General features: G+C 44.4%; 1 protein-coding gene across 1 annotated transcript in view; it reads right to left on the bottom strand.

The window, feature by feature from the left end:
• Afg1l (AFG1 like ATPase) overlaps positions 1-18,188 on the bottom strand; it is a gene marked incomplete at its 5' end in the record, with an annotated part of 171,909 nt that overhangs the window by 82,895 nt on the left and 70,826 nt on the right. Inside the window, one exon of the mRNA XM_059272964.1 lies at positions 877-935. Coding sequence (XP_059128947.1) covers positions 877-935 — 59 coding nt within the window. The remainder of the gene's footprint in view (positions 1-876; positions 936-18,188) is intronic.

The following is an 18,188-nucleotide window of genomic DNA, read 5'->3' as shown; positions in this document are numbered from 1 at the left end:
AACTTTATTCTTTTTCAGATATGTTGATATGGACTGAGAACATTTAAATACCTAAAATTAGATAAATTACATTTGGCGCATAATTGTGCTTCATTTGGGAACTATATACTTTGCTTTCTGCTTTAAGTATTTGTGTACATTTTACATTCTCAACCAGAGTATTAAAAACCTGAATATAAAAATCCCATATTTCATAATTCTATTACCCACTATAACTAGTGTGGCACTCTGCACATAGTAGGTTTTCAAGAAATATTGGTAGACTATAGAGTTAGTGAGTAATGATGTAGAAATTACTTAAAATTAACAGTAAAAAAGAAGGCTATTTTATTCTTAATGATATTGTAATGAAGACTATTTTAAACTCTATGCAGCAATGATACACACAAATATTTAAACTATTTATGTGCCTCAACTTGACATAATTTCATGATAACTTGATGGCAATCACATTTAAATATATTAGAATATTTTTGTAATAATGGTGTTCTAGAATAGCAACTTTAATAGCTAGGAAAACATGTTAATAATGGCCATTAGTCTGAAGGAAACAAAGAACACCAAACATTTTTTTTCAGAAATAAATGTATAAGTTTAAACATTCTGCTATATTTATGAGCAAACCTTAAATTAAGATTTATAAGATGTAAACTATCAAATGTTTCAGCTAGGAAATAATTTGCACTATATTTGTAATTTTTCCCATGTACACATGGAGGAATATGTTTTTAAAGATATCGTTCTGCTCTTGTCTCTGACTATCACTGTCTAAATACGAAGATGAATTCTGCTTGATGCAGGACCAACGTGTTTCCACAGAATCACTGAGCGATCACTTGCGTGTCTCAGTCATGGATGACAATGGTCTCCCCTTACCTTCAGGACAGCTATGAACGGTACAAAGTTGGCCCTCTGGAGTCCATTTTTATAGAGATCTGAAACAAACAAATGCATAAGCTTTTTCCTTGGTTCAATCACAATGATACTTTATCTTTTCGTCTGGCAGATGAAGCTTTCTAGTGTCTAAGAGCACAAGGAAAAAATTGACCAAGATTATTCCTGTTCAGACAGCTCGAGACTCATGACATTTTTAATAGAAGAAAAATTAGCAGTCACAGAAAGGAATCAGAAGCTTCCCGGCTGATTGGCCTTGAGTAGGAGGAAGAGGCAGTGGGGAATGTGAAGACGTGCCTTCCAGAGTCCTGCGTCAATCATCCAATGGAAGAAGACGACACAGAGCCCTGCGTGGTGGCGCACACCTTCACTCCCGGCACTCAGGAGGCTCGAGGCCAGCCTGGTCCACAGAGCTCCAGAACAGCCGGGGCTACACATAGAAACCCAGCCTCAAAAACGAGGAGGAGGAGGAGGAGGAGGAGGAGGAGGAGGAGGAGGTGACATGTCTAATTAGCCATTGAACATAGAAGACTGCACCAGGAAAGGCATCATCTTTTCTTGTCCTGTAAGTTCTCAGTAATTAATTGAAAGTCATGTAAAATTAACCCCTCTAGAAAACACACGAATAGACAAAACTGCTCCTGAATTTGTACTAAGGTCCCACATTTGATTAAAAGGTAAGGAAAGGCCAGCAATGAATTGTCTCAAAATCTAAATACTCTTCTTAACAAGCTAAGACACAAGGTGATTATGGCAGAGGCAGTGTTTTCTTACTTAGATGTTTTTCAACATGTGTGTGTGTCACAGTGAATGTATGCGTACACAATACATATTCATAAATACACTCATTTTCAAAAGCAAACAAAAAGAAAGGGGAATAGACTTTAAGGATTTTATACTTTTCTTATAAAGGAACGCTTTTGTCAAACAGAGCGGCCACACATATGTGACCGCAGTACTCAGGAGGCACACACACGTGTGACTGCAGTACTCAGGAGACACACACATGTGACCGCAGTACTCAGGAGACACACACACGTGACTGCAGTACTCAGGAGACACACACACGTGACCGCAGTACTCAGGAGACACACACATGTGACCGCAGTACTCAGGAGACACACACATGTGACCGCAGTACTCAGGAGGCACACATATGTGACCGCAGTACTCAGGAGACACACACATGTGACTGCAGTACTCAGGAGGCACACACATGTGACCACAGTACTCAGGAGACACACACATGTGACCGCAGTACTCAGGAGGCACACACATGTGACCGCAGTACTCAGGAGACACACACATGTGACTGCAGTACTCAGGAGACACACACATGTGACTGCAGTACTCAGGAGACACACACATGTGACCGCAGTACTCAGGAGACACACACATGTGACCGCAGTACTCAGGAGGCACACACATGTGAACGCAGTACTCAGGAGGCACACCCATGTGACCGCAGCACTCAGGAGGCACACATATGTGACCGCAGTACTCAGGAGGCACACACATGTGAACACAGCACTCAGGAGACACACACATGTGACCGCAGCACTCAGGAGGCACACACATGTGACCACAGTACTCAGGAGGCACACCCATGTGACCGCAGTACTCAGGAGGCACACACATGTGACCGCAGTACTCAGGAGACACACACATGTGACCGCAGTACTCAGGAGGCACACCCATGTGACCGCAGCACTCAGGAGGCACACCCATGTGACCGCAGCACTCAGGAGGCACACACATGTGAACGCAGTACTCAGGAGGTACACACATGTGACCGCAGTACTCAGGAGGCACACACATGTGAACGCAGTACTCAGGAGGCACACACATGTGACCGTAGCACTCAGGAGGCACACACATGTGACCACAGTACTCAGGAGGCACACACATGTGACCGCAGTACTCAGGAGACACACACATGTGACCGCAGCACTCAGGAGGCACACACATGTGACCGCAGTACTCAGGAGGCACACACACGTGTGACCGCAGTACTCAGGGGGCACACACACGTGTGACCGCAGTACTCAGGAGGCACACACACGTGTGACCGCAGTACTCAGGAGGCACACACGTGTGACCGCAGTACTCAGGAGGCACACACACGTGTGACCGCAGCACTCAGGAGGCACACACACGTGTGACCGCAGTACTCAGGAGACACACACATGTGACCGCAGTACTCAGGAGGCACACACATGTGACCGCAGTACTCAGGAGACACACACATGTGACCGCAGTACTCAGGAGACACACCCATGTGACCGCAGTACTCAGGAGGCACACCCATGTGACCGCAGTACTCAGGAGGCACACACATGTGACCACAGTACTCAGGAGACACACACATGTGAACACAGTACTCAGGAGACACACACATGTGAACACAGTACTCAGGAGGCACACACATGTGACCACAGTACTCAGGAGACACACACATGTGACTGCAGTACTCAGGAGACACACATATGTGAACACAGTACTCAGGAGGCACATACATGTGACTGCAGTACTCAGGAGGCACACACATGTGACCGCAGTACTCAGGAGGCACACATATGTGACCGCAGTACTCAGGAGGCACACACATGTGACCGCAGTACTCAGGAGGCACACATGTGACCGCAGTACTCAGGAGGCACACACATGTGACTACATTACTCAGGAGGCACACATACATGACCACAGTACTCAGGAGACACACACATGTGACTGCAGAACTCAGAAGGCACACACATGTGACCGTAGTACTCAGGAGGCACACACATGTGACCGCAGCACTCAGGAGGCACACACATGTGACCGCAGTACTCAGGAGACGAGGCTCAGAAGATTGTGGTGGGGCTAGCCTGAGCTATATAGACCTGGCTTGTCTTGAAAACAAAACGGGCTCACAGCCACTTGTAACTTTGGCTCCAGGACATCCCACACCATATTCTGGTGCACACACACACACACACACACACATACACACACATGTACATACCCACACCCATATTCATAAACAATAAACTACGTCTTTAAAAAAGAAAAGGGAGTGGTAGAGATGGCTCAGCGGTTAGAGCAATCGCTGCTTTTCCAGAGGACCCGGGTTCCATTCCCAGCAGCAACGCCAGGCAGCTCACAACTGTCTGTAACTACAGGTCCCGAGGGTCTGGTGCCTTCTTATGGCACCTACAGGCACCTTCATGCAAGTGCTCATACACACATGCAGAGACACATATATACACATACACACACGCAGAGACACATATGTACACATACACACACGCAGAGACACATATGTACACATACACACACGCAGAGACACATATGTACATATACACACATAGAGACACATATGTACATACACACATGCAGACACATATATACACATACACACACGCAGAGACATATATATACACATACACACATGCAGAGACACATATATACACATACACACACGCAGAGATACATATATACACATACACACACGCAGAGACACATATATACACACATGCAGAGACACATATGTACACATACACACATGTAGAGACACATATGTACACATACACACACGCAGAGACACATATATACACACATGCAGAGACACATATGTACACATACACACATGTAGAGACACATATGTACATACACACATGCAGACATCTATATACACATACACACATTCAGACACATATGTACACATATACACATGCAGAGACACATATGTACACATACACACACGCAGAGACACATGTACACATACACACATGCAGAGACACATATGTACACATACACACACAGAGACACATATATATACACATACACACACACGCAGAGACACATATGTACACATACACACATGCAGAGGCACATATGTACACATACACACACACGCAGAGACACATATGTACACATACACACATTCAGACACATATGTACACATACACACATGCAGAGACACATATGTACACACACATGCAGAGACACATATGTACACATACACACATGCAGACACATATGTACACACACATGCAGAGACACATATGTACACATACATGCAGACACATATGTACACAGACACACAGACACATATGTACACCTACACACGCAGAGACACATATATGCACATAAATAAAAATAATTTTAAAACCTTAAAAATATTTTTAAGGGAAACTTCTTAGAAAAAAGATTTTCAAGAGTTTGGAATCTTATTGCATCAAACAATTGTCTTTTATGGACACTTTATAGAGCTATTGGATTTTTTTAACTATAAAAACGGAAACAGTAAAGAAGTTTCCTCAGTAGTAAAAACACAAATTAAATCACACTGTATCTTGTGGTTTTCAAAACACAGCATTATAGGATCTTTCCTGTATTTCCTTGTTTAGAGAAAATCTTGTAACCGATGGATTTCAGCTGCTGTGTTCTATGATGACTGGAAAACATTTACTCTCCTTGGACGCACTCACGGTGGCCTCACGTAGCGAAGGGAGAGTGCACGTGCCTGTGGTAACTGAGGAGCAGCTTTGGTTCAGGAGCATCACCAACGGTGAGACAGCGCTGGCCAGGCTCTGAGGATGTCGGAGGTCAACGTGACATCTTTACTATAATCCATACTCCACTGAGTAAAATTGTACAATTTGGGAAATGGGTTTAAAATTAAGTATTTCCACAGTTTTCACCAACTGCAAAGGCTGCTGGAGAAGGTGCACTAAACGTAGTGGAGCCTGGGGGCTGAACGGCGGTAAAGTGTTTTCCCAGCATGCATGAGGCCCAGGCTCAACCCCCAGGCCCCACTCACACAGATAACAGATACGATTGACAGGAAGTAAGAAAAAGAGAAATAAGAATGTTTAAAACTCAGTCCATGTTCTAGCAGCTTTACTCATAAAAGTGAGAAGCAAAGAAACAAGAAAAAAATCCTGTATTTGTAACATCCCCAACATGGAGGCAATCCAGATGTACACATCTGCACAGTGAAATACTATTCTGCAATAAAAAAGATGGACTAAGTGTACAACAGGCAGATCTCAAAAGAGGCCAGACCCCAAACAACATACGCTGGGTGGTTCCCTTGATCCAGAGCCAGAGGGAAGACAAGCCCGTCTACAGCCCAGGAGCGAGTAAGCGGAGCCTGAGCAAAGAAAGAGCAGGACCACGTGGGTGACGCAGGACACAGGAAGCTTTGGGAAGAAGCAGAACTACTGGCCACATGGCTGTGGTGATGGCTTAAACAATGGGTTTAATTTTGAATTTTTTTGGGATGTGAGTGCTGTATGTACATGACTCCCGTATATGGACAGTGTTTAAAACGTGTCATTTCTGTTATATATTAGAAATCCCTTTATGGAAACATATCAATAGTAGTGAATATATGAGCACAACAGTCTAGAACAAAGCTAAGGGGCTAGTCTTAAGGTTTTGTTTTTGTTTTTGTTTTGTTGTTGTTGTCTGGTTGGTTTTTTGAGACAGGGTCTAACTATGCAGCCCTAGCTGGCTGTTCTGGAACTCACCACGCAGACCAACTCGGCCTCAAACAGAGATCTGCCTGGGTCTGCCTGCGCAGTCTTCTCTTTTGGAATGAAAGGTCAGTGAAAGCAGGGGAGGCCCACTTGCTGTTAAGTCAAAGATTTCCACTCATCAGCAAAGCCAAAGGAGAATGCCAGTAGCTAAGTCTTACAGATTCAATGTTTCAAAGCACTAAATTTTTAAAACTCAGCCTTTACAAAGACATGCGATTCAAAACGTTATGCTCTGAGGGGCATTTTCCAAACAGAATCCTAAGCAGAAATATGTTGGCTTGAAAATCTTTAGGCTTTTATGGAACATGTAATGGAAAAGGGGCTGTATCATTAAACTGAAGTTTCTCTGCAATTCAAATATTATGCTAATTACAATACAATAGATCTATCTCCTGAAATGTTATTTAGCTACAAGGTTTTTCACATTCAGTTTTAACTCCCTTAGATGTAAAGATTTCATATTATATTTATATCAACAGTTGCCATTATTTACTAAATACCAGTTTAAAATTCACCAGTTCTTGCCTGTGATTTTTTTTAATGAACACTTGGTTGTATAAGACAGAGGACTGGGATTATGGGGCATTCATTTTGTAGAGAATGCTATGAGGACTCTAAACTCTGCAGAGTGGAGAACTTAATAATACTTAGAGATGAAATGCATGCAAAGAGGGTCTTTAAGTGATGATAAGCACATCAGTGCTGTGGAGATGCATGTGGATAGCAGATCTTTTTCTTAAAATTCAAGCTCCAAAACCAAGAGGATGAATAATGCCTATTTATACATGTACAAACTGGTTTAGAGCAAAAAAGCATTTAAGAAAGGTAATTAAAAGGAATTTCCCATAAAATAAGAATAAAATATTTCCTGACATAAAATATTTACATGGCTCTCTGGGGTCAATATGATTTATCCTTCTAAGATATTATTATTTTATCATAGAGTTTTTAAAGGGCACCTTTAGACCATTTAAGCAGCAACAGCAATTTAGCCTTTCTCTTTCATTATTTAGAAAATGTTTTATTAGTTTCTGTAATCAACCAACGTAGGTAAGACCTTACACAGTTAATGCACTGCATCCCATCTGCACAAGTGGGAAAAATGAACATTTCCAGACCAATCAATATGACTGTAAATTTCTGTACAATGTCAGGTAAATACAGTAAACTGGAATACTTTTTCCCCCACATCCACAGCATAGTATTTGGTTTCCTTCAATAATAAAACTGAAGTCCAAACAATATTTTGCTAAATCTGTAAATAATATAGCAGATTAAGGTTTTCCTTTGATTGAAAATCGCAGTTATACAGCCAGGCAGGTGGCAGGTCCTTGTAAGCTCAGCACTTGGGAGGCGAAGGCAGGTGGAAGGAGAGTCCAACACCAGGCTGGGATTCAGAGTGAGACTCTAATGAGAGACAGAGAAGGGACAGGAGCAGAGAGAGGCAGCCGAGAGAGAGAAACTGTAGCATGACATCAGTTCTTCAGACAGCCACTGACTCTCACTGTTCATGCCCTGAAAGGAGAGCCCAGGACGAGGCTGCAGAAGCCGGGGAAACTTACTACAATTTGTACGTGAAGCCACATATTTGCTAAGTAATCCACATAACCACCACAACCCCCCAAAGTAAATCATTTATACCCATTTTTCAGTTTATAAAGAAACTAACATTCAGGGTTTAGCAGACAATTTGCCAGTAATTGATGGAATTAGAATCAAACATTGTGATAATGCTAAAAAGTTACGGGCTTCTTTGAATCACATCGTGACCTGTGGGCTTATGACAGACCCAAAGAAACCTAAGGACAATAAAAGCCCAGGCTTGCCTTGAACTTACTATGTAGCCCAGGCTGGCCTCAAGTTTAGGCTCCTCCTGCATAAGCCTCCTGAATGTTGGGGTTACAGGCATGCACCTCCACACCCAGTTTTTTTTTTTGTTTTTTTTTTTTAAAGATTTATTTATTACATATACAGCATATATGACTGCAGGCCAGAAGAGGGCACCAGATCTCATTACAGATGGTTGTGAGCCACCACGTGGTTGCTGGGAATTGAACTCAGGACCTCTGGAAGAGCAGTCAGTGCTCTTAACCTCTGAGCCATCTCTCCAGCCCCACACCCAGTTTTATAGGCACTGTTTTTTCTAGGGAAACTGAAAAATGTTCAGACCTGGCTGATCTGCTGTTTGGTCCCAATTCTTACTATAAACCACACTAAAAGCAGCCAGCAATAACAACGCCACAGCCTGAATGCTCGACTGCTTTGAAATGACCTCTACTAGATGCTGAGAGATGGCTCAGTGTTTAACAGCACATACTGCTCTTACAAAGAACCTGAGTTTGGCTCCCAGAACTCATGTCAGCAGATCACAAATACCTATTACTCCAGCTCCAGGAGAGCCAATGCCTCTGGCCTCTAAGGGCACCCACACTCACACAAACCCATACTTACATTCATAATTAAAACAATAAAATAAATCACTGTTTGTTTGTTTGTTTGTTTGTTTTTCAAGACAGGGTTTCTCTGTGTAGCCTTGGCTGTCCTGGAACTCCCTTTGTAGACGAGGCTAGCCTTGAACTCAGAGATCGGCCTGCCTCTGCCTCCAGAGTGCTGGGATTAAAGACATGTACCACTATGCTGGATAATAAATCACTCTTTAAAAAAAAACTGAAAGGACCTCCACTTCCACCAAGTAATCAGCCTTCCCCAAAATGTAGACAGGTGTTTTGCTACAGTGTGACACCCCATTCTCAGCTGAGTCCCAGTTCCTACCTGGACCGCTGGCCAACACAGTCTTCACTATGCAGACTCCCATCAGCACCTCTGTGCTCTCATCCTGTCTTATTCACTATTCTACTGCCGTGGAGAGACCCTGTGACCAGCAACTCTTTTTGTTTTGTTTTGGTTTGGTTTTTTTTTTGGTTTTTCGAGACAGGGTTTCTCTGTGTAGCTTTGCGCCTTTCCTGGAACTCACTTGGTAGACCAGGCTGGCCTCGAACTCACAGAGATCCGCCTGGCTCTCTTTTTGTTAATCCCAAGTGCTGGGATTAAAGGCGTGAGCCACCACCGCCCGGCTTCTTTTTGTTTTTTAACTTTCCTTTTTATTTATTCTCTGTGTCTTTCCCATCATGCTTCTCCATCCTGTTCATTTTCCCGTCCCTTCGTATCTGCCCTCTGCTCTTGCAAACCCCTCCCCCCCAAAAAAATACAATTTAAGAGAAGAAAAGAAGAAGAAGAAAAAGAAAAACCAATCTCATCATGGAAGCTACAGTGTGACACAGTGAGTCACACAGTACACCCTTTTGTCCGTATATCTTTACTTGCAAGTGTTCACTGTTCTGGTTCGAGGCCTCTGGTTTCTGCTGCACTATCACTGCTGGGCCCTCACTGGGACTCCTCTTGGATATCCTGTTGTTGCCCTGCAGGAGATCCTGCAGCTTTGGGTCTGCAGGACTGGTCCCTTCACATGCTCCAGCAGATCATTGTTGGGGTGGACGAATAACCCTGGTTCTAGGTCTGGGCAGTTGTAGGGTTGGTCTGCCTGCCAGTTCTCCCCTGTCCTCACCACCAGGGTGAGCTCTCCAGCATTGCCCTGGCCAGTCCACTCCTGGCAGCAGTGAGCAAGGGGCGGGGCCGGTTCTCCCCTTCACATTCTCAGGGTCTGTTCTCCCACACCTCCACCTTCAAGGCCAGCTCTGCTGTGTTGTCCAGGTGAGGTGTAGGGGCCACTCCCGAGTGCTACAGCTGGTGAGGGGCAGGGACAGCTCTCCCTGCTCTTATGACCTCAGGGCCAGCTCTCCCACCTGCCTCAGACGTTGATGGGGGGGTGTGCATTTCTCCCCTGCCCATGGGGCCACACTTCTGCCAATGAGGTTGGCTCTATTGTGCTACCCAGGACAGAGTTTGCCTGGTCAGGGACAGGGGCAGCTCTCGGCTCTTATGACCTCAGGGCCAGGTCTCCCACTGCTTCAGGTGTTGATGTGGAGGGGGAAGGGCATCTCTCCCCTGCCCATGCCACCACATAACTGACTCACCCACACCTCCACCAACAGGGTTGGCCTTATTGAAGGCAACTCTAATAAAATAAAGCATTTATTTGGGAGCTCGCTTACAGTTTAGAGGGTGAGTCCCATGATCATCATGGCAGGGAGCAGACAGGCATGATGCTGGAGCTGCAGAAGGCTTTACATCCTGATATACAGGCAGCAGGCAGAGAGAGAGAGAGAGAGACAGAGAGACAGAGAGACAGAGAGACAGAGAGAGAGACAGACAGACAGAGACAGAGACAGAGAGAGAGACAGAGAGAGAGAGACAGAGAGAGAGACAGAGAGAGAGAGAGACAGACAAACAGAGACAGAGACAGAGAGAGACAGAGACAGAGAGAGACAGAGAGAGAGAGAGAGAGAGACAGACAGACAGACAGAGACAGAGAGAGAGACAGACAGAGACAAAGAGACAGACAGACAGAGACAGACACAGAGACACAGACAGAGAGAGACTGGGCCTGATGTGGGTTCAAGAACCTCAAAGCCACCCCCAGTGACACATTCCTCCAACAAGACCACACCTCCTAGTCCTTCAAATCTTTCTCAATCAAGCAGTTCTACCCCTTGGTGACTAAGCATTCAAATCTATGAACATACGGGGTCCATTCTCATTCAAACCCCCACACACCCCAATCACTGTTGTTCTTGCAGTATTCTAGGACTTCTGTGACCTCCATCACTGAACTTTTCCAAATTCCTCCCAATGGCCAGTTCCAAAGGTTACTACGGCCTATCACCTGGTAAACTCACAGCAGTGACCCCCCAGTTATCATTATCAATTTCCTGTGTTAGACAGCTCATCACTATGACGAAACACACAAGAATAACAACTTAAGTGGGGCCGGAGAGACGGCTCAGTGGTTAAGAGCATTTGTTATGTGATTCCCAGCACCCATATGTGGTTGCTAATCATCCGTGACTCCAGTCCTAGGGGATCCTAGGCCCTTTTCTGACCCCTGCAGTCATCAAGCACATGAGTGGCGCATATACATACACACTGGCAAAATACTCACACATAAAATAAAATGAGTAAATCTAATTTTAAAAAAGGAAGAAAGAGAGGCTGGAGAGATGGCTCAGTGGTTAAGAGCACTGGCTGCTCCTCCAGAGGACCTGGGTTCAATTCCTGGCACCCCAATGACTGCTCACGACTGTCTGTAACTTTAGTTCCAGAGGATCCGACGCCCTCACACATACAAGTGAGCAAACACTAATACACTAACACATAGAAAGAAAAAGAAAGAACTGAAGGGAGGGAAGACGCATTTTGGCTCATGTTTTAGAAACTGCAGCCCATCATGGCAAGGAGTGTGGGGCCACAGAGACTCCACAGTGTGGCCTTATTCCATCTTGACTCAGGTCAGAGAATCCGAGGTTGCTTTGCCCCGCAAGGCTGCATAATAGGATGTTTTGGCCAACTGCGTGGTTACCAGGTGTTTTGAAAATTAAGGAAGGGTCTACACTTGTTTGTACGTTCTGCTTTGACATTGAAAGGGGAAGGTCTTTTGCCTCTCCCCTTGCTGGTGTATAAAAGGCCCATTAGGAATAAACTTGAGGCTGCTGAGTATTAACCCAGAGCCTCCCAAAGCTATCCTGTGTCTCTGTCTTTTTCTTCGTCTGTGTCTATATTTTTCATATCTATTATTTCTCAATCCATACTCCCCTATACCAAGGACCGTCCAAAGGTCAGGCTGGACCCCGCAAAGGAGGGTGTGGCAGACCAAATGAGCCCCCATCACAGGACCCAGGGAGAAAACACCCAAGCTTGCCCTTTTATGTCAGGGCCCCAAGCTTTGGGAGGCTGCTACCGAAATTCAGGAAGGTCTTTCCCCTTAGTTAATTATCTCTGGAAATACCTTTACAGACATACTCAGAGGCATGCTATACTAACCTGTAGGTGCTTTCTTCTAGTCCAATCAGACTGAAAATGGAGGTAAGACTATGCTGAGATGTGTGGTTTGGAAGTCTCAGGTTCAGGTAGGATTTGCACACAGAACTTGGAGCTATCCCCGTCTAGTTCTGTCCTGCTCCACACCTCAAACTCCTACATCTGATTCTTCAGGCCATAAAATCCAGGGGTTTGCAATGGAACCCCAAGACACCAATGCAGCAATGACTTTACTGGCCCCAAAGCCAGCTAGGTCTCCTCTAAGTTCTCTCCCTCGGGAGTCTGTCTGCTTTTTCCATTCCAGAACCATCAGGCAATTGTGGTGACTACTGTGTCCAGAGTTTCTCACTGTCATCTACAAGAAGGTCACTTAGCTAGGAGCTTGCTTAGCTCAAATGGGGGGTTAGAAGAGAACTTCTACCCACTGATGTTTCCTGTCACTGAGCTAGCTGTCCAATCCTGCTTCACAGTTTTTATTCATACATCTGGGCTGTTTTACAGATTTTGCTCTGAGAAGCATTCCTTAATTATTTTTTATTTTCTAGTAATTTAGAAAGTAAAAGGCATGTTTTAGATCCTAAAAGAAAGCCGGGCTGAGTGGCTCACATCTGTAATCCCAGCACCTGGAACGCTGAGGCAGGAAGAGCTCATGTGTGAAGCTGTCCCGGGCCACACAAACGATGACACTGTCACTCAGTGTCTATAACCCCTCCCCTGGGCTCAGAGTTACCTTCTCACCCAGTCCCCTGCTTCAGTGATCTTCTCCACTTCACACAGTTTTCTTCAGTGAAGTCCATCCCACGCTAGCTCTCCCAGGGACTGACCTCCTTCTCCACTCTTCTGTTCTCTGAGGTCTGGTCCTACATTCTGGCAAACTCCTAACATCTTCCAAGCATCACTCATCTCACTTCCTATAGTTTTATTTCTAGGGGGGATGGAGAGATGGCTCAGAGGTTAAGAGCATTGACTGTTCTTCCAGAGGTCCTGAGTTCAATTCCCAGCACCTACATGGTGACTCACAACCATCTGTAATGAGATCTGGCGTCCTCTTCTGTGTACATAATAAATAAAATAAATCTACAAAAAAAGAAGAAAGGAAAAAAGTTTTATTTCTACACTTTGGTGCCTCTAAGACTGATGTGAATGGATTTAATATCTTCTTCATTAGCTTGCTTTCTTTAAACATTTATTTATTATGTAAACAGTGCTTTGCCTGCATACATACTTGCAGCCAGAAGAGGGCGCCAGATCTCATTATACATGGCTGTGAGCCACCATGTTGTTGCTGGGAATTGAACTCAGGACCTCTGGAAGAGCAGCCAGGGCTCTTAACCTCTGAGCCATCTCTCCAGTCCTTTTTGTTTGTTTGTTTTTGTTTTTGTTTTGAGACAGGGTTTCTCTGTAGCCCTTCATTAGTTTTATTGCAGATGATCTCAATAAACGAGTTTTCAGCTCAATTTGTTGCCTTTTTTTTTTTTAATCTTAAATTTTTTTTCTTCACAAGGTCTGTTTTCCTGATTTTCTTTCCCTTGAGACAGAATCTTGCTGTGTAGCCCATTGTGGCCTCAAATTTATCATCCCCCTGACTCATCCTGCCTGATGTTGGGATGGACCACCATGCCCAGCTTCTGACCTGCAAAGCAAATGAAACTCAAGTTTCCTGGAACACACACTTCTCTTTGCTCTGGTCACTCATCTATTACAAAATGCTGCTCTTTTGCCTTTAATCATCATATTTAATGCTGTAGTATCTGTTACTGTTCTAATGCTAGGGTGTTTTCTGTTTATGTAGATCATGTGTAAGCTCAGGGCATCTCTGCAATTCAGTGTTTCCATGTAGTTCTAGAACTCAAGTAAATGGTTTACATGGTTCTCCTAACCACCCACCAACTTGTTTTTCTCTTTCTGTCTGTAATTTAGTTCCACATTAGAAAGTGACAGTTGTTGCTCCAGGTGCAGAGAAAGGGTGTCCTGAAATCCTCGGCCATGGTTAGGATCTGCAGCACTTCTCCCCAAAACTAGGAGGCTATCACAGAAAAGGGGATGGGAAAATTGTGAGAGCCAGAGCTGGGGTGGGGGGGATGGGGGACTGGAACAAAACCTTGTCTTCTGGACCTGACAGGAGGGCAGTACTCTGAACTCACAGCCGCTGTGATGTCTGCACAAGATCTGTGCAAGAGCAAGCTCGTGGAGTCCGGGGGTGCACGAGCCACTACACTACTGAAGAGCTATGGACAGGTTATGGCTCTAAGGGTGAGAGAGTCAGTTTCCTTTAAGGGCGCGGCCCCTTAGGTTAATCACATCCCAATGGAAGGTCCCACACCCAGAGACATATGGGCGGCACAAACTGGAGTCAATGGTTATTAAGAAAGAGGACACAAAGCTGGGGGAGGGTGGAAAGGAGGAGGTGAATCTAGGAAGCATTAGGAGGAACTGGGGTGAATACAATCAAAATAAACTGCATGAAATTCTCAAAGAATTATAGTTGTAGACCTTGACAAGCTCATAACTTCCACAAAAGTGTTCCACAGTTTCACTGCTAAATGTAATTCTGTCTTTTGAGCCAAACACAAAGATCTGATATCATATTAAAGCAATAACTCTACTTCCATTTTATGAAATAACTCCACGGGAAAGATACTAGTTTTTCCACAGGTTTTCAGCCTTTGTAATAATGACCACGGAGTTGTTACTGTTGTGGCTGTTATGTTTTGTTGAGCCAGAGTCTCCCTGTTTAGCTCTGAAGAGCCTGGAACTCACTCTGTACATCAGGCTGGCCTCAAACTCACAGAGATCTATCTGCCTCTGCCTCCCAGACTCTGGGATTAAAGCGTGCACCACCACACCCAGCAAAATTTTTTCCTTTAAGTAGTAAATAAAAACATAAATGCGAGTGTGCACACACTGGTAGCCAACTTGAATGCTATCTAGTCCTTTGTTTACTATGAAGATACTGGTCTGAATAAAAATCGCATCATAGTTTTGTCTGGTGGTCTAAGAAAATGGATTAGTCAAATTATTCTAGTCAGGATACTTTAATGCTACCTAATTCGTTTTCATGATAATAAACAGGACATAGAAAACAGACATTTGAGCCAACAAGATGGCTCAGTGGGTAAAGGCACTTTCCTTCAACCCTGACGACCTGCGTTCGATTCCTGGGAACCATGTGGTAGAAGGAGAGAACCAACTCCCCACTGGTTGTTCACGGACCTCCATAGGTACGTCACGGCACGCACTTGAGCGGGCATGCATGCTCATTCAGACACACACATAAAATCTTAGATTTTTTATGTTAAAAAAAAAAGGTTGGGGGCTGGAAAGACAGCTCAACAGTTAAGAGCATTAACTGGCTGCTCCTGCAGAGGACCTGAGGTCGGTTCCCAACACCCACATGGTGGCTCACAACCATCTTTGACTCCAGTTCCAGGGGTCCACTAGCCTCCAATGGCAGCAGGCATGCATGAGATACACAGACATGCATGCAGTCAAATTACCCATACACACAAAATAATAATAATAATAATAATAATAATAATAATAATAATAATATAAATATTTTTTAAGTTTTTAAAAGTCAAACCAGAAATTCTAACCCTCTCCGTGCCACTCTAGGTTCAGCCTTGGGGCTGCTTCCTTTCCAGCACTCCAAACTGTCCTGACGACCAAGAACGGCCAGTCAACTCACACAGTCTACTTTCCTCTAGCTCTGCATTCCTATTTTCTGAACAGAGTTCTCAAGTTTAATCATTAAGTTAATTTGGAATTTTTAACTAATTTGATCTAATGAACTGCTAACTCGGTGGGTCCCCATCCAATTAATTCTTACTATTTTTTTTTCCTACCAGAATATTATGAAACTAGAAAAACTTGGAATATTATGAAAACAGAAAAACTTCACTTTAGAACATAAAATGTGAGAATTATATAGGTGAAAGTTAAATCCTGGGTTTATTTTCTAGTTGTTCTCTACAAATCCACTGCCATCCGGCTATATCAGGTTTCTGATTCTGTATACTCCTGACATGTTTGTCCGAGCGGTTCTTGTATGGAGAACAGCTCTGCACTAACAATGTCTCTGGCAGCGGTCCCAGCCTCAACGCTGCTGCCTGCCAATGCCCCCTCTTGGGTAGAACAGTCAGGCCTTGCTAAATCTCCAAGGCACATAGTCCCCACTAGAGAACCATTGTCTGGTACCAAGACATAGCCACTTCTTGTCTGGACTCTACAGTAGCTTCTCAGCAGGTCTACCTGGGTCGACCACATTACTACCCTCCACCCAGACACCCTTCTTCAAATTACAAGCAAAGCAATCTTCCGACTGGGATCCTGTCAGCCCTGCCTGAGGCAAGCTTCAGTGGCTTACATTATCTTTACAATAAAATTCACAATAGCTCCTTCCTCTGGCTTCATCCTGTGCCCCCACTTTCTGGTGGCACAAAAGCTCCTCCAATACATTGCTCTCTTCCTAGCCACTTAACATTTCCCAAGTCTCCTCCAAGAACTTTCCTTCCCCAGTTGGTACAGCCATCTGAGATGTGCTGTCTAGGGAGTTGAAGAGGAAAAGGGATGTCACCATGGCTGGCCTGGAACTTGTTATGTAAGCTAGGTAGCCTCAGACTCAGGGGCAATCCTCCGGTCTACCACCCGGTGCTGGACTACAGGCATGTGCTGCTCTAGCCAATGGCTACTTCTAGCTCTTCAATGACAGTACTACCTGGGGGCCCTGGACCAAAGCTATAACCTACAGAAAAAGCTGCATGTATCTCATGGTTGGAAAAGAAAACAACCTTTAATGTGGCCAGTTAGACCCTGATCATTCACAGCCATCAAGGAGAAACAAGCCAATGCAGATTTTCTTAATTTACATAGAATAAAGTTAACTTTTATGGAGTATAGTTGTGTGAGTTTCAACACATGTAACCACCACCATGGTCAAGACACAGAACAATTCTAATATATCAAGAAATATTTTCTTGTTGCCCCTTTACAGTCAAAATCTCCCACCCCAGCCCATGCAACCACAGATCCATTCTTTATTCTATCATTTTGTCTTTTCCTAATATCAATATTGTCTCTTTCTTTACCAATAAAACTACACACACACACACATGAGCTCACACATATGAATACATCCACACTCACATATGTGTCATACTCTTTGCATCAGATTTTATAATTTTGGGGGTCTGGGAATGTTCGGTTGTTGTTTTGTTGAGATAGTGTCTCCCATATAGATCAGGCTAGCTGCTTACTCTGTAGCCCAGGCTGGCCTTCAACTTGTGCCCAGCCTCCTGGGTGATAGGATTCCATGTGTAAACTACCGTGTCTTTACATTAAAATATTAAGCTCTTTGATCCCAGCACTCAGGAAGCAGAAGGAGAAGGACCACACGTTAAAAGCTAGCCTGGAACCAGGTGATGGTGGCGCACACCTTTAATCCCAGTGCTTGGGAGGCAGAGGCAGGCGGATACCTGAGTTCGAGGCTAGCCCGTTCTATAGAGCAAGTTCCAGGACAGCCAGGGATACACAGAGAAACCCATCTTGGAAAATAAAATATATATATATATATATATAAATTCGCCTGTAAAGATGGTTTCTGTCCACCCTGCTAATGGGAGATACTCTAGAGCTTGTGGAAGAGGCTGTCAGCTGACCAATGTCCAGCTGCTGCAATTCTGCATCGTGACCTTCGGGTCTCCTCCAAAGCTAGCTCCAGCTCAATCCCTGCTGCACACTCTCTGACAGTCCGGGGCTTGTTCATGCCCACGACATCTGTGCTCCAAAGTGTCCCTCAGCCTCTCCTTGTGACTGCTGCACAGCCAAGCACTACTT

The sequence above is a fragment of the Peromyscus eremicus genome, chromosome 8b, assembly GCF_949786415.1.
Source record: "Peromyscus eremicus chromosome 8b, PerEre_H2_v1, whole genome shotgun sequence".
Lineage (NCBI taxonomy): Eukaryota > Metazoa > Chordata > Mammalia > Rodentia > Cricetidae > Peromyscus > Peromyscus eremicus.
This window is presented reverse-complemented; position numbering and strand designations above follow the sequence as displayed.